This window comes from Lissotriton helveticus, chromosome 3_1, assembly GCF_964261635.1.
Source record: "Lissotriton helveticus chromosome 3_1, aLisHel1.1, whole genome shotgun sequence".
NCBI classification, from domain to species: domain Eukaryota; kingdom Metazoa; phylum Chordata; class Amphibia; order Caudata; family Salamandridae; genus Lissotriton; species Lissotriton helveticus.
The window spans coordinates 1,981,931,173-1,981,956,326 of NC_136061.1; the positions used below are offsets into that span (position 1 = coordinate 1,981,931,173).

The following is a 25,154-nucleotide window of genomic DNA, read 5'->3' on the forward strand; positions in this document are numbered from 1 at the left end:
GTATGCAGAAGTTATTACATGGCTTTGCAATGAACAACCTTAATAAAAGTGTATTGTCTTTTGTGTGTACTCTCTCCGTTAGGTTGTAATGTTTGTTTATTGTTTTATAGCTCCATGAATTTTTTATAGACTTCATGTTAGTCTTGCTACATATGAACACTAATAACAATGTGTGCAAATGTTTCCACTATGTGTTATGACAAAGACTTTTAAATAATAGTTATTAGGTTGTTTTTAACTAAATAAGTAATTTGTATTTTTTTTGGTATACTTTCTTGACATAATAATTAATAAATAGATCTATTTTTATAATTTGGTATTTCGACATTGGGCTTACTATTGTATTACCCTCGTGCGCATGGTGAATGATAAGTGGTTTTGAGTTTGTGTGATTATGGTCAGCACCGGATGATGTGGTAAGTAGTATAAGGTATTCTTAGAATGTACTCCAAAGGAAACCTTCTTTCTGATATTGTCTTATTGCACCCTATTCCTTTGGTTTTAAGGGGTCCCTCTCATTTTCATTACAATTTAACGGAAGCAAGCCAATTCTACAACTCTCACAACACATTAGGTTGTGAACAGGCTCTCTCATAAGTCTACATCAGGGGTTTCCAACATTTTCTGTAATAAGAGGCACCAATTTTTAAAGAAAATCATCCCAATATTATAGGTGTTGTAATAGTGCCCACATCAGACAAGATTACATTAGTGGCCACTATATATATACGATTACCAGAAGTGATCACCTCGGTGCTTCAGGCATAGTTGCCTGCAGTATTGTAAAAAAAACTTTTTAAAAAAGGGATTATTATTAGCAATAGGTCTTCCCAAGGCCGTATGATTTATCACTCGAATATCAGCTGTTAATATGTTGGGAAAATGCAGCCATACTTCTCCAATCGTCAGTATATTTTCATCTTGAATATACACTTTTCAATGTAAGTATACATATACTGATTCGCCCAATAAAATGCTTCTAATTGATTAGGCTAGGCTGTACAAAAGTGAGCTACTTTTAGGTAGCTGGAGAGCCACCACAAGCTCACAGGCTACTGGTTGGAGAAGGCTCATCTATATAGACCAGAGGCTCTTCCTTCTTTAGATACTCTCAGCCATAATCCCTAGCAATAGTAGATGACAAAATACTAACATTTCCAAATCGGAGGCCATCTTTGAGTTTAAGGAACAGGTCAATTGGCCCTCCTGTCCGACTCTCTGGGAACCCTCCTTGTGAAAACAAAGCCTGTTGCTGGAAACATGATATCCAGATCACATGGAGTGGGAAAATGGCCCTGATAATAGCCAGTCTCTGTTTTTCTCTCCAACATAGGCCGGGCCCAGGGGGTAAGAACTGCCCAGGATTAAGCGTGGAGCACGCTGTCTGTGAGAACTCACACTGCCCGAAGGAAACCTCAAGCTTCAGGGACCACCAGTGCCACACCCATGATCGAACCACTGCTAGGAAGAAGAGCCTTTTGACAGCAGTGGTGATGGACGGTAAGTTCAGGATTTGGATTTTTTGAGATTTGCATGTTTATTTCTTTGCAATATATTAAGGTATAAGTTCTTCCTAGTTGAGAAACTATTTTCTGAGATATTTACTCCAGAAATGTATTGTGAATAGTAGAATCTTGCTATATTATTTGTGGTGAGTGAAAATAGTTGAGAAGTTCATGGTTGTATTAACGGGATATGAGAAAAATGATTGCATGGGATGTATGACGTACGACGCGTACCGTTACAACGCGTCCCTTTACGACGCAGTTTTAACAACGCAAGTCGTTACAACGACTTGCGTTGGGGGGGCGCTGATAGTGAATAGTTTAATTTACTATTCCAACACCAGTCCCCGTGGATAGTAGGGAAGGTGTTGGATAGTAAATTAATCTATCCCCTATCCCAGAGCGCCCTCCAGCGAAAGTCGTTGTAATGACTTTCGTTGTTAAAGCTGCGTCGTAACGCAACCGCGTTGTAGCGGTTGCGTTGTAAAGGATGTTCCCCGATTGCATGTCTTATTTACTCTTTTAGCTTTATTAATTTTCAAAGACAAACATATCAAGTACATCACATGTAGCAATGGTACTAAGCTGTCAACATATCATTGTGAGGACTTATTTTCAGCTCTTCACATTTACCACAATTGCACCATCCGGCAACTCATCCCCATTCATAACACCTTGGAGGTCATCAGTTTCTTGAATCACAGTCCCCATTTGTTATGTATGGCTGTTCTTTCTATACACCCCAATCCCATCAATACAGGGACCCAAAGTTGAGAGGGCGAAAAATCATAGAAGTATGGATGAAAAGGGTAATACATAAGAAGGAAAATGATAGTGCGTAAAATGTGTAAGAAGGTGGCTCGGGTGAACGAGGGCTTGGTGGCTGTAGTGAGGTTACTGCTGTGGGCCTTTGGATTCAAGCATCAACGTGGCCACCAGTATAGCAGTGTCTATGTCACAGCAATCCCCTACACAATTTTCTGTAGATGCCAAGTATAACTGTAACTAGTCACACTCATCATCTGACACTGACAGCTCGACGAGGTATATCTTGCCTGTGCAGACCATGCTCAGTTTTGAAGCACGAACTAACTTCAGTAGTGCAATTCTTCCCTCAAATTCTAGATATAACGCTAACAAATAAGCCTGCCCACGATTTCTGTTATGCTGGCTTAATCTTGCATAATTTCCAAGTTTCACATTACTTCATATGTGCGAGATTTTCACCATTTCTTTCATCATTTTTGCCTGCAGTAAACTGGTTTGAGTAGAAAATGTCTTCCCACAAGGTATGTTCTCTTCAAGTAGGACATTTTTCCTTGCCACAACATATATTATCTTTGATTAAGACATTCTCTTCTCAAATCAGTCTCCTACTTGTATCTTACAACGTATCGGCTAAATATATTTCACATGATATACATATATTTTTTTTTTTTAGAAATTACGTATATTTCACCTAAATAGTGCAAATATGCACACCCATAGTAATATGTGTCTCTCTTTCTCTTCTCTATAGCCTCGGAAATGTAAATGGGCTTCCCTTTCAATTGAAGCTTTCTTGTGCCTAATTACCTTAAGCACTTCAGATCTCAAGTCTATTTTCTCAAAATTAACATACTGAAATGATCTGCATCGCATTTTGTTCAGCCGAGTCTGGATGATTTCCTTCTAAAACTTCTCCCTACACCCCCAGTCAGACCTCTAGTGGAGTATTTGGTCAGAGATCCAGTAAGTCATGGAAGAACTCTGATCACCCTTTCCTTTGTCCTCAGATACTCTCAGAATCCACCAATTTGTACCTATTGCAGTGTTCTCCATTAGTTCCCGTCTGCAGTCAAGGGATCCGTAATGTTTATGAGCTACTGCTAAGCCATCTTTCTCAGTTTGGATGTCTATCTGAAAATGTTTCCCAATATGAGCAAGGCCACTGGAATTATGTGATATTGAGGCTGCAATTTTTTTGGCATAATTATGGATTTGCCCCACTTGCTAAATAATCCACCACATGCTGCATAATCTACAGAGTTAAACACAAAAATTGTTTGTAGCTCAATCAGATCAAAAGTTACTAAAAACATGGCAACATGTGTTAGCGAGCAGCGAAGGCCCTTCTCAAAGGTTAGCTGGTCATCTTTGAGTTGCCTATTTCTGTTTCTGGTTGTTAAACTGGTTCTAATGAAGTGAAATATTTACCCACACAGTATAACCATGTGTAAGAATTACAAAATAATAATGTAATACTATAGAAATATGCTGCTGATTCAGCCTTTCTTGCCACATAATTTAGATCACCCTGGTGCAAAATCTGATGCTTCCAACGCACATAATTCCAGTGAGCTGTTATCAGGAATTGCCTGTATGGTGTTCTTCACTTGGGACAGTCTGCCTTCTAAAGTGAAGAAAGACCCTTGAAGTGTTTCACATGTAACACTCACTGTATGAATTACCATTGGTCCATTGGAGGCTGTCCGACATGCCAGTTTCATTGGATGAATAGTCCCCAAGAGAGATGTAGAAAGAATACATCCTTTCTTCTCAGTTTTCTTGCTGCCTCCTGGAAGCTTTTTTAGGTGCAAAAAAGTCTGTTTTATCTCCCGCTTCATGTGGTTGGTCATCTTAGGCAGCACATGCCGGGAAACAGGTCATACTGCAAAGTGCCTTATTATTCGCTCTAAAATTATCCCGTCCAAGATGGCTTCCACATAAAAAAAATTGCTTCTTGAAAAAAGATGGCCACCTCCAGCCTTTTCACTGTCCTTTACCTCTCACTCGAAGTCTAAATGCTTCCAGTAGGAGAGCCTCTTTTACCTGCTGATTCAAGAGTTTTTCACTTCTTGGCACACTCGCTGCACCAGTGAGGCCCATAGGATCATAGGTCAGGTCACAAAATACAGAATCATGAGGGGTCACAGGGTGTTAATTATGCGGATCGCAATTTGCGACTCCCTCCGATTGGCCACAATCACTGGGATGGTGGCCTGAAAGGGATATCTGACCATGATGTTTGTGATTGTGTTGGAATAGTTAAACCTTTTTTTAATACAGCTCATTTTTCTTAAAGGAAACAAGACTGTTTAAAATAAAAATCTGTCGTTTTGAAAAGTCTCAGCCAACTCTCCATGAAACTCTTTTCGAAATTTGCAAACAGGAATGCGTTCAAAGGGGACAGTTACCACCCCCTTTTAAGTGTGGTTATCTGATCAATGGTTTGAGGCTATAAATACAGACTCAGACCATTAGTACATGCTTCTCCAGCCCGTAAGTAAAAGAGGGCTCCCGTTTTGTGCTCCCACTTATTTTCAATTCACACAGGGTCTCATAACCCTTTAACAAGTTGGAAAGAATTTTCTAACTCTTAAAAGATAAATAAAGAAAAGCCCTTTTGCGAATCGTAGGGTTTGCAATCGCGAAAGGTCTTTATGCATGAGGCCCATGGTACCTTTTTTTAAACTATAGACATGCACTATATCCTGTCTTAGGCTGCTAAACAAATAACCGATGATGGTTTTGGGCTGTTTGAATCAGAAAAACACTTACAGATGAAAGAACTCATGATTGCTCTCTCCCCCTCCTTTATGCCTGCTGTGAGGAAGCGTTAATATTTAGTACAAATACCTGTCTACTAAGGTTAGTAGATAGGGATTTGTGTCAAAAGCCATGCCACACCCAGTAGGTCAGCTTGGCTGTCTTCACTTCAAACAATGTGAATTTCATTTGTGTAGTTCCACAAGCATCCTTACTCAGGTCCACGCTGTACAATGCCTACATGACCCCTGTCACCAGCATCATCCTTGCCCACAAAATCAACTAATTTCTCCACCTGCATGTCTAAAGTCACCAGATGGATGAAAACAAACTGCCTCCAGCTCAACTCAAGCAAAATGGAAGTAGTCCTCTTTGGCAAAGACAACTTGCTATGGAACTCCACCTGGTGTCCTTCTGAGCTCTATTCCACCCCCCACCCGGTAACCCACTCAAGGAACCTCAGAATAGTAATCGACAACCAACTCACCATGACCGGCCAAGTGAATGCAGTCTCCATCTCCTGCTTCCACACACTCAAGATGTTCAAGAAGATCTTCAAATGGCTCCCCACCAACACTGGCAGAATCTTCACCCAAGCCCTGTTACCAGCTAGCTGGACTATGGCATTGCACTCTATGCTGGAATCAATGCTCAACTGACCAGAAGCATCCAAAACATACCACACTCTGCAGCCAGACTTGCTCTCAACCTCCAAACACTGCGATCCCCGCAGGATTTTTAAAATGTGAACCACCAATGATTGGAGCAGTGCCCCTATCCCACCTGCTCTTAAATCAAATATATAGTCCCTTGGCAGCGTATAGCAAGGCCTTTTTTTACAAGTGGCATGATAGTGGCTGTGTGCAAACTCTGTACACATAATTTCCATGTGGTAACATTCCACAAGTTCCATACAATAAAGAGTTAACCCCCTATATATTGGGAATACCTGTGTGGACAGATATGTGGTATTGCACATGGTATTCCTTTTTCATGAAGATCCAGTAGTCCTAAGGCATCAGAAAAAAAGATTAAGGGAAGCTAGTTTTGTGTTATGATCCCAGTCAATTGAGTTGTCCATCTACTATTGGTGAGGGCGAATGCAGAGCACCAGGAGCCACTTGACAAAGGTTGCCAAGGGAAACATTGTGAAACCGCAACCGCCTACTCTTTCTACTTATCTGCCACCTACCATTTTCTCATTTGGCAACACAATTGGAATTACATTTTTTGCTCAACAGCGAGAGACTATGCCTCATGTTGTACAGTGAACTAAAACACAGAGACATTTGTGCTAGGCTGCGCTATCACATCTTGCTATTGAATACCATTTCATCAGTACATAACCTCACATTTTATTTGTAAATTTAAATGTAAGAATTTTACTTTAATAGTAATAGTACTGAGCCAGTGAGAGGAATTTAGAAAAACAGCCTCAATTTTTTTTACTTTGGACTGTAGGAAGTCAATGAGAACATTTTGGGGTTCATAACTCCTAAAATATAGGTGTTGGACAGTTTAGGGTCTACGTTCACTGCTCTCTGTTTCTACAGACATTACTATTCAAAAGTTTTCAGAGGTGCTTTTCTCTGCCTAGATATTCATTCATAAGGTTGAGCCTGTGAGAGCATATGCTAGTGCATGCCTCTTGCTTGCGAGACATTCTTGTATACATAAAAGGGCTCAGAGCCCGCCTATTGCTTACCATTTGTTGGCTTTTTTGGCACTGATCTTTACAGCCTTGTAATTCACCAAGGCAGGCCTAACATAATTTCCATTCCACTCTATGGAGCAGGGACCAAGCACTGATTGATTCAATTTAATCCATGCCGGTCTGCTGCTCGCCACGGGATTGAGGTACTATTTTGTTCTTTTTAACTTTTAGTGCCCATCAAACAGAAGGCATGTAGTTGGAAAAATGTGCCTATCAGGACAAACAAAATTGCAAAGATTGATTTTCTATAGTTAACTTTCTTTTATTTTGGCAAGTCTTCTTTTCTCACTTTGCACTCATGATTTCGTATGTTTTCATTGTGGGTGCTGCTCTCAAAAGATGAGGATTATGTTATTGCAAAGCAACATTGTATCTTTCTTATGTGTAATTTCTGAAATGATGCTTTAACACATAATCGTGCAGTCCACCTCAATCCACCCCACTCCAATCTATGCCAATACACCCACCTCACCCCACACCAATCCGCCCCACTCAGTCCAGTCCACCCTGGACCACTCTAATCCAACCCACTCCAATCCAAACCACTCACCCCAATGTCATGGCAATAACCCTGGAGACCTCTTAGGGAAGCTGTGTGGGAAGGTCAGCCTGGGAGCCTCTGTCCAGTGTTAGAATACGAACTGTGAATGAGACTGCTTTCCAGGCAGCTTTGTGCAGGCAGAAGTGGAATAGCTCAGTAGGTTTGAGAGTTGGGAATGTGTCATCTATCTAGTACATACATATGAATATATATTATTCCCAACAAACCCCTCTTTATGATATTTATATCATACACCAGTGTAAAAATATATATGGTATGAAACATAGTAGTAACAATATATTGCATAAAGTACACAGCTTCCTCGGACATTACCCAGTGCCTAAATAAAATGCATATATTGGCACATAGATATGCCTATGAGGTAATCTTTATTCAAACATAGACAAATTATGTATTAGCATTCAATGTATTTAGATGCTATATTTCAATAGACATTAACTCAAATATGTAATTGTGTGTTTTATTCTATAATATCTGTAGGCTATCTCCTGATCTGTAGGAGGTAGAACTTTACCAGCAGAAATTGAAAGGATGTCTTTACTACACAATTGCTGTCCTATAGAGCAACAACACAGAACAGAACACAAAAGTTCAACTGTTACTATAAAATCACCTAAATGAGCTTGAAACAAGTATTTTAACCATCCAGTGGGTAACCAAGACCATGGCCAGGACCATTCCCAAGAATCAGTATTTTTCTCTGCTCCTCTGAACATTTTAATGTCCTGCTTGTTTGAACTATATCCCTTTCTATGTTTCCACTTTTATTAAAAAAAATAACAGCAGGAAGAATTGAGTAAAACACAGAATCCTCTTTGTTGTAGGCTTAAGAGTTTGAGCGCAATCATATGTTGAATAGTCATGACAGCCACTGAATTAATTTCCACCTGCAATTCTTGAAGTGCGTCTCTTCTTGTGTTGAATGCTATGGCTAGCTCAGCAGACGTGTTAACAAGGGCCAATTCCAAATCATACACACCATATCCAGGAAGCAATATACGCATTAGCTCAAAATGTGTATTTCTTTTATACCTATGAGTGAAACTCCCCAGATGTAATAGCTCATAGGCTGCAATGTGTGGTACGACTGAAAAGTTTGGTGTAAGATAAGAAATATCACACATACCTTCCCAGTGAAGGAGAAGCACCGTGTATGCTCTTGTGCCACAAATTAAATACATACCTCCCTGTGACTATGTGTCCAGTGTGTGATATTTACTGAGAGGAAGGCCAACCCCTCAAGGAAAGTGTTTTGAAATTAATCATTCTATTTGTAATCAATCATTGCTGAATTTATAAATGTAACATTTGCTCATGGTGCCATGTAAGAGCACCCAGATGACCGTAAGTTATATTCTAAAATTTTAGAAATCACATTTGTTGCTTTAGCATAATCATTCTCTCTCTCAATTAACTGGTGATATAGAAAACCATCAGAGTTATCAACAGTGTCTCCCCTTCTATAGTGATGTTCCAGAAATGTAAAATGTAGTTAACTTGTTTCTCTTGAACCTCGGTGGCCCGGTTCATACTTACTGTCTGTCCCTTATATTCCAATTACCCCTGGTATTATGAAATTCCAATATGTTAGGGCACGTTTTAAATATCCTAAGTATCAGGAAGCTGGGATACTTGGCGCTTATACATACAAAAATATTATTCTCTTCATCACTATTTTCCACTGTAGGTGACACTCGATATTGGGCCGGAATATTTGGTAGTAAAGTACAATGTGGGTACCATCTTATCCTTCCTTCTCCACAATCTCATGTTGCATTTGATATAAGGCATCCTTTCCCTTGCGCATAATCCTGTATAGGCACAGGTGCTTCATATAATCCAATAGGATCACTGAGGTGTCTGGCAAACTCTCTACAAAGCCAGCAATCTTCAAGTCCTAAAACGTTGCCTACTTTCTCATATACTCAAGGGGATAATCAGCTGGTGGTTGCAATACAGCTAGCATACACATAATAAGGGACTACAATATTGTTTGTACTATGCTATGCATTCTTGCAGAAGTGATAAATATAGATATGGAGTGTCTTTCTGTCACTCAGTTTTAAGAAACTTTCTCTAAGTGTCACTGTTGCAAAAGCATGCAGGGTGCTTCTCCACCTGGTCTGTGGTCGTGTTGTTCAGGGGCGTTTTTCCAGACCTGCCCTGCAGTGTCCTCTTCAGTCTATTTATTCTGTGAGTGCAAACCATCACCTTTCTTCAAAACGGCATTGTGTGCCTGCACCAACAGGAGCAAAGGTGTGGTCCAGTCCATCTAGAACTAAGAGAAACATCTTTTATTTTTCTCACCTTGACCATGCCTCCAGCATTAAAAGGGTATTTAGCCTTGTCTTTATTCCTTCCTCAGAAAATTATAAAGACTTTAATGGCTGTTTCAAAGTTGCTAATACAGCATGTTCATTGATGATTCTTTCTCATTAGATTACGTTGTATTGGTTTTGCTGTATACACTGGATTTAATAAAGTCTTTTAAACACAAAAAGGGTATTTGGGCTCTGAAACGGATGGGGCAAAGCTTCCTTCACCTTGAGATGGTGATGTCTCATTTCCGCTGATAACTGTGCAATGTAGTCAGAAATGTTTCCATCAGTCCACAGCAGTGCTGCTTGGGATGGTGTGAGAGGCAACCTCACCCTGACTTCCATAGGCTGCCCCATCAGTACCTCATGGGGGGGAAAAACGAGTTGTTCTAGATGGCGTCCTCCTTACGGCATGCAGCACAAAAGGCAGAGCATCAGGCCAATTAAGACCTTGTTCCATTAGTTGTCTTTGCTAATATATTTTTTATTATAGAATTCATCCGCTCCGCCTGGAGTGAACATTGGGGGATGGTAAGAGGCATGTGGTTTCCACTCTGTTCACAAACAGTCACACATTTTTTGCACATCTGCAGCCACAAACTCACCCCGTTCATTGCTATTTATGCACTGGGGGACCCCATACCTGGGTATGATGTATTTCAGCAAGCATTGCACAACAGTTGCTACATCCTTCTTCCTTGTGGTAAATGCCTCCACCCATTTTGAAAACTGATCCACTCACACAGGCAAATATTTCAATCCTTTTACTGGGGGCATGCAAGTAAAATCAACCTATAAATTGGTAAAAGAGCTGTGTGGTACTGGAAAGTTACCATGTGTAGCAAGGGACGATCTTTAGAATGTAGGGCACAGACATGGTATTGGGAGCAGAATTATGCAGTGAAAGCTATTATTCCTTGTGAAAACCACTCCCATCTAATGACAGCATTTATTCCCCCTTGTGCCATGTGTGTGGGTCCATGCACAAACCTTGTAAGGTGAAGAAATATACTGCATGGGGCCACAGGCCTCCCATCATGGTGGACCCACAATCCCTCAACATTTTGGTCACTTACAGCATCAATCCACACTCTCTCGTCATGTGGTGTTGCAGATCATTGTGCCTCCTTCACATCAGATAGCAACAATTTTTGGTATTATTTTGGCCATTAAAGGCACCATCTGTACTGGCTGTAACATGCTCTCTCTTGTTGCTGTGTCAGCCATGTTGTTGCCTCTGGCAGTTTTAGCATTCGCTCCTTTATTGGCTTCATATTTTATTACCTCTATTTTGTGGGGTAGTAATATTGCTTTTAGCAAGTTTTTAGTAACATACCATTTTGAATTGGACATCATGCTGCTGTTATGAATCCTAAAATTGATACTTAAACTCATGGACAACTCCAAAGACGTAACGTGAGTCAGTGTAATTGTTAACCAACTTCCCTTCAGCTAGGATGCATGGTCTTGTTACAGCATACAGCTCAGCTTGCTGGGCAAACGTGCTAGGTGGCAGGGCTGCCCTTTTAAACTATGTTGGCAACTGTTACAGTAGCATACCCTGCTCTATAATCAGTGTCTGTTAGTCTGCCGTAGAAACCATCAGTGTACCACGCCATGACCTGCTTTTTCTAAAGGTGTCTGGTGTAAATCTGTTCTGGGTGTGGTGCATGTCTCTACAACCTAAGCACAGTCATGGTCAGGGGTCTCATCAGAATCACCTATCATAGGCAATGGTGTTGCTTTTAAAGTTGAGATTAGTGTCAGACAACAAGGTGACCTCATAACCTATGCAGCTATTAGCCGAAAAGGGTTGTGCTGCTACAGATGACAACAACAACTGTAACGAATGTGGCACATAACCAATACAAGGCTAGCCCAACACAATGGGAGCCGTGTTCTCTGCCATCACAGCTGAGGCGGCCGCCGCTCTCAAACAAGCCAGATGCCCAGTCACTGCTGAAGGCAAAGTCACAGGCTGGCTCAGTACACAATGTCTCTTTAAGGTTTTTGTAAACAGTCTGCAAGTTCATTAATCCATACAATGTTGTTAGGTACATCTTTTAGTGTACATTGTCTCAAGATGGCATCCTTGGATCTGTACTCAGGTATCCGCAGCAATAGTTTATCATCCACAGTAAAGACATGATTCCTTTATTGGTGGAGGGGGTGAATGCTCTGAATCAATTTTATTCTGTCAGAGGATATGAGGTGCGTACCTTTGAATACCACAGAACCCAGGTAAGTCACTTTTTTTGACAGCACTTACATTTTGACAATGAGGCTTAGTGTCCTCTCTCCTGAAGATGGTTCAGCAGAGCTACAGTGTCTTTTTCACAGGCCTCTACTGATGGAGATGCCACAAGCATGCCATCAGCGTTCTCCAAGACAACACTACCATCCTTCAGGTGTAGGCTGTCCTGGTCTCTCTTTACTGCCTGTGGCCCCTCAGTAAAGCCTTGATCGAGTCATGTGGAAGTGTACTGGGTATCTCTTAGGGTCGCGGCAGAGAGGAACTTACTCTGTGACTGGACTCTAATGCTGAAAAACGCTGAGAGATTTGTGACCGAAAATACTCTGCCTCTTGAGGTATAGAAGATAATATAGTATTGATGTCAGGCAAAACAGGTGATAAGAGAACTACAATGTTGTTGATCTGACGTAAATCTTGTATGTCCTGTATTGCCCTTGGGCAGTGGAATAACAGGACTATTACAGGGGCTAGTGGGTTTTTTCATAATAGCCTGTAGTAAAAGAAAGACTAAATGACTGGTTTTATTCCCTCCTCTGCATGAGGTGACAGTCTGTACTGACACACATTGTCATTAAGTGTCTCTTTATGGCCATGTTTTCAACAATCTTGCCTCATTTTTGTGTTTTGCCCATACCTCCGTGTTCACGTGCGCAAGAACCTTATTTTTAGTCATCTGTAAAGCCATATTACCTTCAAGCTTGTTAAAAAAAACCTGCAGTCCTGTCATTTATGAGCATGCAAGTCCTACACCATCCTTCACCATCTTCCAACACAGACACAATTTCCAAAGGAAATGTAAAATCATTAGTTCTTGGTAAGTCCTGAAGGCGCTTGACCATTGGCCCAAATCTTTAGGCAGAAACCTGGTGCTACAGCTATAAAAACGTGTAGTTCTGAAACTGGCACTTGAAATAACTTCTCTTTCTGTGGTCCTAGTTCAATGCTAACTGCACACATTTCCTAGCCTACATACAATGTGTCCTCTAGCAACTCTGTTGTCCAGTACAAGTGTTTATCTGCCATGTAGGCATGCCATTCAGGCACTGGCCCTGTAAAAAATGCTGCATTGCAGTGCACAGGCCTTGGTACTAATGGCAACTTAAATAAATGTGTGCTCAGCTCATTCATTTAATTTCATCAAACTTTATTCGTTTTGTTCAGATAAAACCATAAAAGTCATAAAACTATCAATAGAACTCCACATTAGTACCGAATAACAAGACAATTTGATCGTTGTGATCTAGTTGCAGTATAAAAATAAGTCCCACTATCCAAGTTTATCACAGCTTGACCTAAGCCTAATGGCGGCCCTTAAAAAGCTGAGCGTATACAGTACGGGGGGAACATCCTTTACAACGCAACTTATACAACGCACTACCATTACGACGCAGCTTTTACAACGCAAGTTATTACAACGCATTGCGATGGGGGTCGCTCTAGGATAGGGACTAGTTTAATTTACTATCCAACACCTTCCCTACTATCCACGGGGACTGGAGTTGGAATAGTAAATTAAACTATTCACTATCCAGCGCCCCCCAACGCAAGTCGTTGTAACGACTTGCGTTGTAAAAGCTGCGTTGTAAAGGCATGCGTGGTAAAAGCATGCGTTGTAACGTCATACATCCCAGTACAGTATAATTTGAAAGAAGTTGTAAAAAAATAAAAGCAGGTCTCACCCTCCTAAAACAAGCTTTTTTATGAATAAGAATAATAAAAGACTTTCTAGGAACCTCATAAAAAATACAAAACATTAAAAAGTGCATCATGTCCTGAGGAGACCGATTGTCGCAGCCAAAGGGCATGAGGCACTGACCTCTAAAAACGCCACGTGGTTCGGCCAGGAGGTAGTGAAAAAGGTTAAGCCTAAATCTGGTCAGTAGGAAACGATCATGGTTGCTTTTGATCCCTAGAAGTTATGGTTCAGTGGTTGGCACGGTTTTTAATCTGATGTACCTACGCACACTGAGCTTGCTGAGCTCTGTTGCCTCTGTATCACAACAGCTCCTTCTAAAAAAACATTCTTTTACCCAGGTAAGGTCCCTCTTAAATGTGCCCTCTGGGTTATCAAATAAATCCACCCTTCCCAGGATATGGAGGCTTTCTCTTTCATACTTTAGCCAGCGGATACGATTAACATAATAAAGGGAAAGACAATCCTTTAGAGTATCCTTACCAAGGGCATTTTCTTTCTTAACACAAATCTTTATCGACGAAATGCCAGCTCATCTGAGAGGAAAGCCATCACCAGCTCTTCATGCACAATGTAAGACAGGACGCTCTGCAGTAATGAGAGTACCCATCTCAGGAAGGTGTTTTCTGCAATTTGCAAGACCTCCAGCCTAGTGTGACCCTATATCTCGCTCCCATAACTGGCCTTTGCAATACATTTGGCTCTGTAAATCTTCAAAAGGGCCCCTATTAGTTTCCCCCCACTCTGGAAGCAAAGTTAAGGACAGCTGCGGTCGCTCTGACCAGGTTCCCCTTCTACTGAGTAATCAAGGGGGACCAACTCAGAGCTTCGTCAAACACTACTTCCAGATAAGAAAAGACGTTTGTCATCAGGATTGACATGGTTCCTATATTAAAAGTAAACTGCGTTGCTGTACGAGATCCCACCAGCATAACAAACAATTTGCTGTGATTAACCAGCAGGTCCTGATCCTCCATGAAATGGACGAAGGAGTTCAACAAAAGCTGGAACCCCCTGGTTGTCCTCGCCATGAGGACTGCATCTTCTGCATAGATGGAGAACTGGCAGACTGCGCTTACTCACCTGTGAGCAGTCAGCTCTTGCCTCCAAGAGGATCTTCTTCAAGGAGTTAATATATAAGTTTAAAAGGAAGGGGGCCATGATACACCCCTGGTGCACCCCTCTCCAGATATCTAACTTACGGGTCACTTTAAAATCTTGTGAATAACACCAGCTGCTTTTGAATCTCTGTGGAGGTTCCTTAAATATAAAACGATGTCCCTGTTGATGTCAATAGAGGACATAATCTGCAAAAACTTTGAGCTATTTACACGATCGAAAGCTGAGGCTAGATCCATAAGGCTAGGTGGATAGAGCTGGAGCGAGCCATAGTGTACTTGTTTAAGGCCTCATACAGGTTCAAACGTTGTTCCACTGTGGAACGCCCTGGGCGGAAGCAGTATTGTACCTCAGCTAAGGTGTTATTTTCATCTGCCCAGGTTACAAGTCGGTCTAAAACCATGCGACCCACCATCTTCACCACAAAATCCAAAAAAGAGATAGACCTGTAGCAAAAATTGCTATCCCAATCACCCTTTTAAAAAACCGGGACAAAAGTCAAATAAGACCAGGAGTCTGGGCAGCCAGCCTGAACCGATGCATTAATAACTGCTATGAGTACAGGCATCCAGGTTTCCTGCTCAATTTCAATGTCAGGGCTGTATCTAAACAGTTCCTGAAACGTGTCATCCATAGAGAGCTCCCTGTCATGGAGTTCATTGGTATTGTGTTGGAGAGAGACAAGACAGCATTGGAGGCTGGTTTTTAACAGCTGTGGGGGAGCAAGGGGTGGGGGGGAGAGGGGAGGATGGAATGAGGAAAAAATTAAAATAAACACTTACTTGTCTGCCGCCGCCTCGATTCTCTTTGTCCGCTTCCAGAGCAGGAAGCTCCTCATAGCCATCATAGCCAATCACAACGCTTCAATGCAATGTTGTGAATGGTCTGAGCTCCATGGTTCTGCGCTCAGCTAGAGAATGGGAGGCTGGGCATGTTCTCCATGCAGGAAAACATGCAAAGTGCGATTCAATAATTGGCTTATTTGGTTTACTGTGAAGTCCCTAGTACAGTGTACTGTGTGTGCCCAGGGCCTGTAAACCAAATGCTGCTAGTGGGCTTGCAGCACTGATTGTGCCACCCACACCAGCAGCTTTGCAAAAGGGTCTCAGGCCTGCCATTGCTGTGTCTGTGTGCAATCTAGTACTGTCATGTCAACCTGGCAAGTGCACCCACTTGCTAGGCCCAAACTTTCCCTTATCTTACATGTGAGTCACCCCTAAGGTAAGCCCAAGTACCCCTGTGAGCAGGGTGCAGTGTATGTGAAAGGTGGGACATGTCCTGATGTGTATGGCATGTCCGGATAGTGAAACCCTGCCAATTTAGTTTTTCACTATTGAAAGCTACCTGTCCCATAGGATAGAATGAGACCTTTCTTGTCCCATTAGAACAAGATAGGAAGGTAAAGTTTAGTATGCCTGAACTCAGATTATACAGGTTCATCTTTTCATAAGGATGATTTTTACATTCTGTGTTTGAAAACACCACTTTTAGAAAGTAGGTATTTTCTTGCTTAGCCATCCTGTGTGCCTCTGCTCAGTGTATGTATTGACTCTCTGGCTTTGGAGTGACTGGGGCTGGGATGTGCATTCTGTTCAGACAGCCACTTGAGGGGGTGGTGAAGTGTGTCCTGCCTTTCCAGGGTGAGTCAGGGCTAGGCTGAATAGACCTGGGCTGCATTCATAGTAGGGGGAGGAGATTTCTTTCACACCTGAATGGGCCTGGTCTGCCTTGGACAATGCTCTCTCCACCTCATGCCGGGAGGCGGCACCTGAGAGGACAGAACTGGTTTTGGCTGGGCAAAGAGCTTCTCTGCCACCAGAGAACAAAGGCATTTGTGCTATAAAAAGTGGGGACCATACCCCAGACTTTTAGATTACTTCGGGAATTGAAGAGGGTTGGCCTGCAGTGGCTGTTTCTGCCAAGGAGAGGATAAAGACTTTGCTGTATGCTGTGTCTCTTTCTTGAGGAACACCTCAAAGGGTTTGAAGTAGAGCTTGCCTCCTGTTTTGAAGTCTCAGGGATACAAAGACTTCAACACCAGCTCCCCTTATCTTCCTTGTTGGGAGCTCTGACCTCCCAAGATTTACCTGTGACTGTGTTGGGCCTCTGGAGTTTGTTCCTGCTGTTGGGAGCTGGAAAAGAAACGCAACTATGAGAAGCGCGACTCTTCCGCACCTGTTTCTGACGCATCACTGAAGAAACCGAAGCAGCGCCTGCCTGCGGCTGGAAAAATCGCCGCACGCCGAATCCCGTGCACAGATCTCCGAAGTCTGAGATCACCGCACCGATTCCGACACAGGCTCGGCTGTGCGGCTGCAAGAACCAACGCATCATGGGACCTCAGCTTCAGAAACCAATGCAGCGCCGTTGCCGCCGCCGCATCGAGAACAGACGCATCCCCAATCCTCACACATGGCACAGAGGCGCCAAGTCTACAAGAAAGTAGGCCGCAGTAAGAAACCGACGCATAACCTCCCCGCACAGTAAGGAACCGATGCATCACCTCCCCGCACAGTATGGAACCGAAGCATCACCTCCCCTGCGTGGTAGTAAGGAACCGACGTATCACCTTCCCTGAGCATAATGAATTGACGCATCACCTTCCCTGAGCGTAAGGAACTGACGCATCACCTTCCCTGCAGCTGTTTTTGTGTATGATTTTGACGCATCCAAGGTACTTTGTGTTGAAAGTGTTGCAACTATAGTTTCCTATGGACAGAACTGTTTCTACCTTTTGAAAGTCATATTTTGATTACTGTATGTGGATTTTTGTAGTTTTGGTCTTGTTTGGTTTAGACAAAGATTACGCATTTTTCTAAACTGGTGTGGTGTCCATTTGTAGTGTTTTCACTGTATTACTGTATGCATACACACATGCTTTACACACTGCCTCTGATATAAGCCTGTTTGCTCTTGCCAAGCTACCAAGGGGGTGAGCAGGGGTTATTTTAGAAGTGTATTCCCCTTACCATGACTAGGAAGAAGGGTCCCTACTTGGACAAAGGTGCAAACGGTTTCCAACTAGAGACCCCCATTTCTAACAGGGCACATACAGTACACCCATACACTCACTCTCTGAACAGCAACCAGTATGAATGACCTGTAGTAAGCCAGGACTTAGAAAGGTTCTTTTTAAATTGGCCAGCCAACTTTTCTATTGATGTGTACTCTTTACCTATGCATGCTCTCTGTATCTGGCAATTTTATGAACTACTAATACCCTGAATACAGTATTTTTGACAGAAACCTGTATACAGCACTGGTCAAACCCAGCCAGATATTACAACTGCAATTCCCACCAGCTATTCTTTGCTTCATCAGGATGGTATGACCAAATGGGAAATGTTATTCTATGTGTATTTGTAAAGCGCACTATCACCTATGAGGGTATCCTGCCTGGTCATGCACAGGCGTGTGTGCCTATCGCTCCCTATGATAGGTTGGTTCATTGAAAAGCCAGGTCTTCAGTTTCTTGTGGAATTAAAGAAGAAAGGAGGAGGCTCTGATATGGATTGAGAGGCCATTCCACACTTTAGCAACAATGGAAGGGAACACCCATCATCCTGATCTAGTTCTGTGTATGAATGGTATGCGTGCAAGTAGGAATCCTTCGGAGCAGAGGTGTCCGGGTGGTTCATCGAAGGGGATACATGTATCAGAAGCCAGTGGAGCTCCCTGGGGTGTGGTGTTATGAGAGTTGTGTGTGGGAGGTTGAACAATAGTCTGTTTGCTGAGTTCTGAATGGTTTGTTGTCTTTTAGTGGGGTGCTTGGTGGTGCTGGCTTAGAAGGCTTTCCTGTTGTTCAACTTGCTGGTGACTAGGGATCAGTGATGTTTTTTTCTAATATTGCTTAGGAGTAATTTGACTTGTACTGCCATGTACAGTCTGCTGTTGTTGATTATTTTGAGGTTCCTGGTGTGGGTGCTGGGTGTGAGTCCGAGTTTAGCCGATCAGCAGTTGGGGTCCTGTTGTGAGCTATTCTTGCCGAAGATCATTAATTCTGTCTTGTTGGTGTTGAGCTTTAGACAGTTGACTATCATCCAGTCATCAACTTTGGTCATGGAGGCGGTGAACTTGTGTCGGAGTCTTGTCTGAGATGGTGAGCATGAATTGCATGTCGTCGGCATAGGAGAGGTTGTTGATGTTGTATGCGCAGATGACATTGGCCAGAAGGAGGCACTCCATAGATTTGTTTGCGGGCTTCCTAGGAGTAAGGTACCAGGCTGACAGCTTGTGTTTGCAGCAGAGAGCAGGTCCTTAGATGTCAATCTCATGCACATGATGGGGATGGTATGTGTAACCGTGTCAAATGCTGCAGAGAGGTTGAGGAGAATGAAGGCTGTCAAGCCAAGGATCATGCAGATGTCTGTGGCAGCGATGAGTGTTGTTTCTGTATTATAGTTAGGCCTGAATCCGTTCTGCCTGAAGGGCCGGTGGTTGCCTAGGCGTTGGTTGATTCGTTTCTCTAAGACCCTTGCCGGGTATGGAAGAGGGAGATGAATTTGTAGTTGGAAAGCGTGGCCGGATAATTTCCTGACCAGTGACATGATGGTGGCATGTTTGCAGGTTTCCGGGGGATATGACTGAGTCATTGGAGGCATTGAAGATGGGTGTTAGTGCTTTGCTGATTAATAGTAGTCCTTTTGTGATGGCATGGTGGGGGCCGAGTGTATAATCTTCATCGTATCCGCCATTCGTTCTTCGGTCTGGATGAGAAGCTGATTTGCAATGGTGAAGTGGTCTTGTTGAGGGTCAAAGTTGGCATATATGGAGGGGATTTTGTTACAGAATGATACTAAGAGCTTGTTGCAAAGGTCTTTTGAGGGGATGATGTTGCTGGAGGCGGCAGGAGATGTGGTGAAATCATTGATGATAAAGATGTTTTTCCTGCCATTTGTGTCAGCATCAAAGCAGTCTATGCGCAGTGTATCATTACACCAACTATTGAAGAGGTAGACTGTATGATTTTTAATCTTTGTCTTTTCTACCATTACATTTGTAGGAGCACTTTTGTAAAAAAAAAACCTCAGCCTCACTTCAACCATAGTGGTTAATTTAATATTAATCTGTTCGAGCTCCTACCTCCATATGTAATCAAATGAATTAACTTTCTGCTGTAACAAGATCTGAATTATCATTTTGAAAGGCCATCTAATGGGCAAGCTAAATACATGTGGAAAGTTATAACTACTTTGGGTCTAAACCCCTTAACTGCTAGGCCTTTCTCCTCAAAGTGCTGGGCCCTTTCTTAGTTATTTGAGGTAGTTTGCTCTTAGGGCTCCATAACTTTTTTTCCACAAAAGGTATCCACACCAAACCTGCGTCCTTTTTCCAACATCCTGTGGATTCCAAATGTACCCAGGTTTTGTGGATTCCCCTGGAAAGAACCGAGCAACATGTTGAGTTTTTGGGGGAAAACAGGAAAAAAGGGCTGTGGATAAAAGTATCTGGGGTTTTCTTCTCCTAAAATGGCATCAATAAACAGGTTGCTGTGCTAATGTCACCATACCCCAAGTGTTCAGAAACATAAAGAATAAAAAATACATTTTTTTAACCACAGTTTTGTTATTTTCTAAGAGGTAGCCCACTATTCCTATTTTTGTGCTCTCAACCAGGTGGTGGTGGAAACCAGTGCGAAAACTATGGTTGATCCAGGAAAGCTATAGATGTCTTAAAAGTAGACAAAATTCCAAGTTTAGCAAGTGGTCATTTATGTAGATATCACAAGGTTTTACCAAACAAAATTAACAGTTAAAATAAATAAATATTGAAAATTAGTAGGAAAACACTGAAATTTGTGACAATGTTTTCATCTGTAACTTTTTGGCACGATGGCCGATTTACAAAAGCAACATCCATTACAGCCGCTACGCCATTCTGGCCTGGTTGGTTTGTAGGGTCTCCAAGTTACCCACAGCCAACAACTGAGCTGCATCTTACAATGTTTTTTATTGTGTACCGAGTATAGACCAATTCACATGATGAAATGTGCTGAGTGAAAAATGGTTATCAAGGAAACCTATGTATTTCTGAAATGGGCACAAGATATGGAGTGTAGGAGCAGTGGTTATTTGTACCTCTCTGAATTTTTAGGTACCTGTACTAGCATATGGCGTGGAGGGTATTTTTCAAAATGTCTTATTTCTTACACACTGGCTTACATTTGGAAAGCACAAATGCAGCAAAATCCAGTTGGTAATAGAGAACGTTCTGGTATTCTATGCTCCCACATAACTTCTGATAAAAATGTTACCTCACTTGTGTGGGTAGTCCCTAGTGCCTATGACAGCAAACGGGCCGAAACACAACATGGACTCATCCAATTTTTCCACTAAGCAAGAACTCTTTTTTTCCAATGTGGATAGCTGTGGATTTTGGATCCTAGCTCAGCCTGCCCCTAGAGAAACCTAGCAAACCTGTAAAAAACCTTAAAACTAGACACCTATTGGGAATGTAGGGTGGGTGAATTGCATAGCTCACACCAAGTTTTTTTACTTAAAAAAAAAAACACATTTTCCTCATATTTCTGTAATGGAAATGTTGGGAATTTGCAGGAAGCCACAAACTTCCTTCCACCTAGCATTCGCCGGAGTCTTCCAATAACATTGGAACCTCACTTGTGTCATTAGGCTTAGTACCTGCGATAGAAAAAGGCCCAAAATGCAACATAACATTTTCCCACTGAAACTGACCCATTTTTTGCAAAGTGGGTAGCTGTGGATTTTAGGCCCTAGCTCAAGTGGCACCTAGAGAAACCTAGAAAACCTGCGCATTTTTTAAAACTACACACCTGGGGGAGTCCAGGACGGCATGTCTTACATGGAGGCCATCATGTTTTATTACCCACAATGCCAAGCAAACCACAAACTTTGCCTAAAATCATGCATTTTCCTTACATTTCTCTGATGGAAACTTTCAGAATGCACAGGACTCCACAAAATTCCTACCACCCACCCATCGTTACCCGGCTTGTGCCGATAGAAGTGTTGCACCACTTGTGTGTCTGGGCTTAGTGCCCAAAACAGAAACTGATCAAACCAAGGTCAATGGGAGCCCTTGAGAGGAGACTCCCATTGACCTCAGTTTGATACATTCCTGTCACGACCACTAGGACCAACCACACAAGTGGTGCCGCGTTTGTATCAGCACAAGTGGAGCAAAGCTGGGTGATAGGAATTTTGTGGATTCCAGCAGATTCTGTAAGTTTCCATCGCCAAAATTTTAGGAAAATGCATGATTTCAGGCGAAATTCGAGGTTTGCAGGGCATTGTTTGTGAGAAAACCTTGGGGGATACATGCAAGGCATACCACCCCGAAATCCCCTGGCTGTCTAGTTTTTAAAAATGGCTATGATTGGTAAGTTTCCATGGGTGGCAGCAGAGCTTGGCCACAAATCCCGCATCTACCCCTTTTGCTGATGTCTCCACGTAGCACTCTTGGGCCTTTTGTGTCAAGGTCTCTTGCCCCACCCACACAGGTGAAGTACCATTTTTATCAGGAGACTTGGGGCAATGCTGTGTAGTAAGGAAATGTGTGGTCCCCGCAGATACCAGAAGTTTCCCTCACAGAAATGTGAGGAAAATGTGTGTTTTTATTCAAAGTTTGATGTTTGCAGAGCATTGTGGGTAAGAAAATGTTGTGTGATGCATGGGAATCTTCCCACCCTGGCCTCCCCTGGTTGTCTAGTTTCCCAAACTGCCTGGATCTGGAAGGTTTTTCCAGGTGGCAGCCTACCCGAGCCCAAAAAGTGCAGATGTCCACCAATGCAGGTGGTACGATATTGGGAATAAGCCACACTCTCCAGGTCCATATGTGAAAACAACACCCAAAAGAATCAAATGTCCTCTTGTTTGCCATTCAGATGAGATGCTTTAGTCAGCAGGAGAGCAGGAAGACCATTGAGGTTTTAGGGTGAGGGTGGTTTGGATGGGAAAGACAGACACACCCTATTAGTTTATTTAAAAATATATATTCCTGCCATACATTGAGCTTTCTGCCCCCTAGGGCACACCTTCCTCCTGCTCCTGTGAGGTAGGGGTGGGGTGGAGGGGGCCAGTTTATCTCTTTTGGTGTAGGGTGTGACCAATGTCAGAGTGCAACACCCAAACTACTTACTTTTGCCACAAAGGCAATATCCCTGGTGTCAGGTGGCTTTTTAACCTCCCCAGGGGCAAGTTTGGGGCAACCTCCCCTATTGGAACAAGCTTCCTATCTGCCCCAAAGGGGGCAGAAATACACTATTGACCCCACTGGGGTAGAGGTAAGGCTCAATCCCGTCCTATCCTTTTGTTTGTTTCTGTGGCATTTTTAAATGCCTGTTTGCTAATGGGGTTCCTGCTCCCCAGAAAGGGGGTGGCATTTTGGGTCTGAATACTCTATCCAACACCCAGGAAGGGCAGAAAGTCTATTTGGACCCCGGGTGGGGGGAGCACGGGCCCATGCCCAGGGCAGGCTCCCCCGCCCAAAAAAATATTGCATGAAGTCAGTCCCTAGTGTCTAGTGGGCTTTCTGCTCCCCGCCTTCCAGGCAGATCAACTTAATTACCAAAATCTGCCCCAAGGGGAACAGAAAGCCTGTTGCCACATTTTCCTGGGGTGGGAGCATGGCCATGCCCATGGTGGGCAGCCCCATCCCTATATTTCAAAGAAAAACATTCCCTGGCATCTAGCGGGCTTTCTGGCCCCTGGTGGGCAGAACTGGGGTATTTACTCCCATATGCCCCCCCACCGGGGGCAAAAAGACTGTTGCCTCATTTACTTTTGGCGGGGGCATGGCCAAGGCCATGCTGTAGAGCCTCCCCCCCATATTTGTTTAATATATAAATATGTTTTTTTTAAGCCTGGTGTCTAGTGGGCTTTTCTGTGGGTCAGATTGGGGGTAATTGCTCTCCCCTGTGTCACATGGGGGGGCAGAAAGACTGCTCCCATTTACTTGGTGTCCAGACATGGCCATGCCCCACCCTTATATTTAAAAAAAACTGGCATCTAGTGGACTTTATGCCCCCCTGGGGGGCATATGTGGTGTAATTACTTCCTTCTGCCTCCCAGGGGGGCACAGAAAGACTGCTGCCCCATTTACTTGGTGTGGGGGCATGGCTTAGTCCATGCTCGGCAGTACCCACCCCAATATTTTCATTTGAAAATAATCCCTGGTGTATAGTGGGCTTCCTGCCCCCCTGGGGGCAGATTGGAGGAAATTACCTCCATCTGCCCTCGGGAGGGGGGGGGGCAGAAAGACTGACGCCCCATTTATTTGGGATTATGGCATGGCTTTGCCCATGCTGGGCTCCACACACTCCTGTATTTCATTTAAAACAAAACCCTGGTGACTAATGGGCTTTCTGCCATCTCCCTCCAAGGGGGGAGTTTGGGGAAATTACCCTGATCTGCCCTCCGGAGAGGGGCAGAAAGACTTTTGTCCCATTTAGTTGCGGTGAGGTCATAGCTATGCCCAGGGCGAGCTGCCCCACCCCTATATTTAAAAAAAACAACTTTCCCTGGCATCTAGTGGACTTAGATTGGGGGCAGTTACTGATTGTTACTCATTTACTTGGGGTGGAGGTATGGTCATGCCAATGTTGGGCAGCCCTTACTGTTATATTTTTGTAGGAGAAAACATCCCTGGTATATACTGGGCTACTTGCACACCCGGAGAGGGGGTGGGGGGGGGAGAGGGGGGGCGATCGGGATCCAATTGCCTTCATCTGCCCACCGGGGTGGTAGAAAGACTGAAATAATAAATTTCCCCTTACGCCCTTGCCTCAGGGGTCGCTCCCTCTATCCTTGGTGGCTAGTGGGTACTCTCCTGTGGAAATCGTCAGGCAGAAATCCACTGGGCAGAGTTACAATTGGAAAGAAGAGATTCCCCCCTTTCCAACGATATCCCTCCTATGCGAATCAGTGCTCATGGGGCTGAGATATGCCCCAGAGCACTGATTCAGTGAAAGTAAACTTAGCCCATGGGCTCGTTTAACTTACACTTTTACTGCAATGACGTGAACCCACCCCGCACGCTCATCATCATTCTAGTATTACATAAAAAAAACAATCAGGCTGATTGGGAAGCTCTTCTGGAGCAGCCTGATGAAAAAAAAAGAAAGAGCGGCCTTTATAACCCTCCCCATTGTTGGCCAATGGCAGACACCCACATCTGCATTTCTCAACGAGAGATCTTTAAGTTAGTCAATAACTTCAAAGAATAGGAACCTGGAGCTTCTCCAACTGCAGGTAACTCAGCTAAGATTAGAATTTTACTGAAATAAAGATCTCCCTCTGATCCTTGTCATGGACATGTCTTTGCAATCTCCGAGAACTTCTTGGCTACTCCTGTGACTGCTTTTTGAAACTTATCCGTCTGCACTGCAGAGGTCCCATCATTGTGGAAGGTCCTTTGCCTTATAAAGAAACCACCAACTGACCTCTATCTCGTTGTTAACTATAACCCAATTTCTCTTCCAGCTTT

The 25,154-nt window shown here is 43.2% G+C and overlaps 1 protein-coding gene across 1 annotated transcript in view; it reads left to right on the plus strand.

The window, feature by feature from the left end:
- The window catches only part of ADAMTS17 (ADAM metallopeptidase with thrombospondin type 1 motif 17), a 1,305,267-nt gene that overhangs the window by 777,842 nt on the left and 502,271 nt on the right, over positions 1-25,154 (plus strand). The window contains exon 13 of the mRNA XM_078683112.1: positions 1,334-1,500. Coding sequence (XP_078539238.1) covers positions 1,334-1,500 — 167 coding nt within the window. The remainder of the gene's footprint in view (positions 1-1,333; positions 1,501-25,154) is intronic.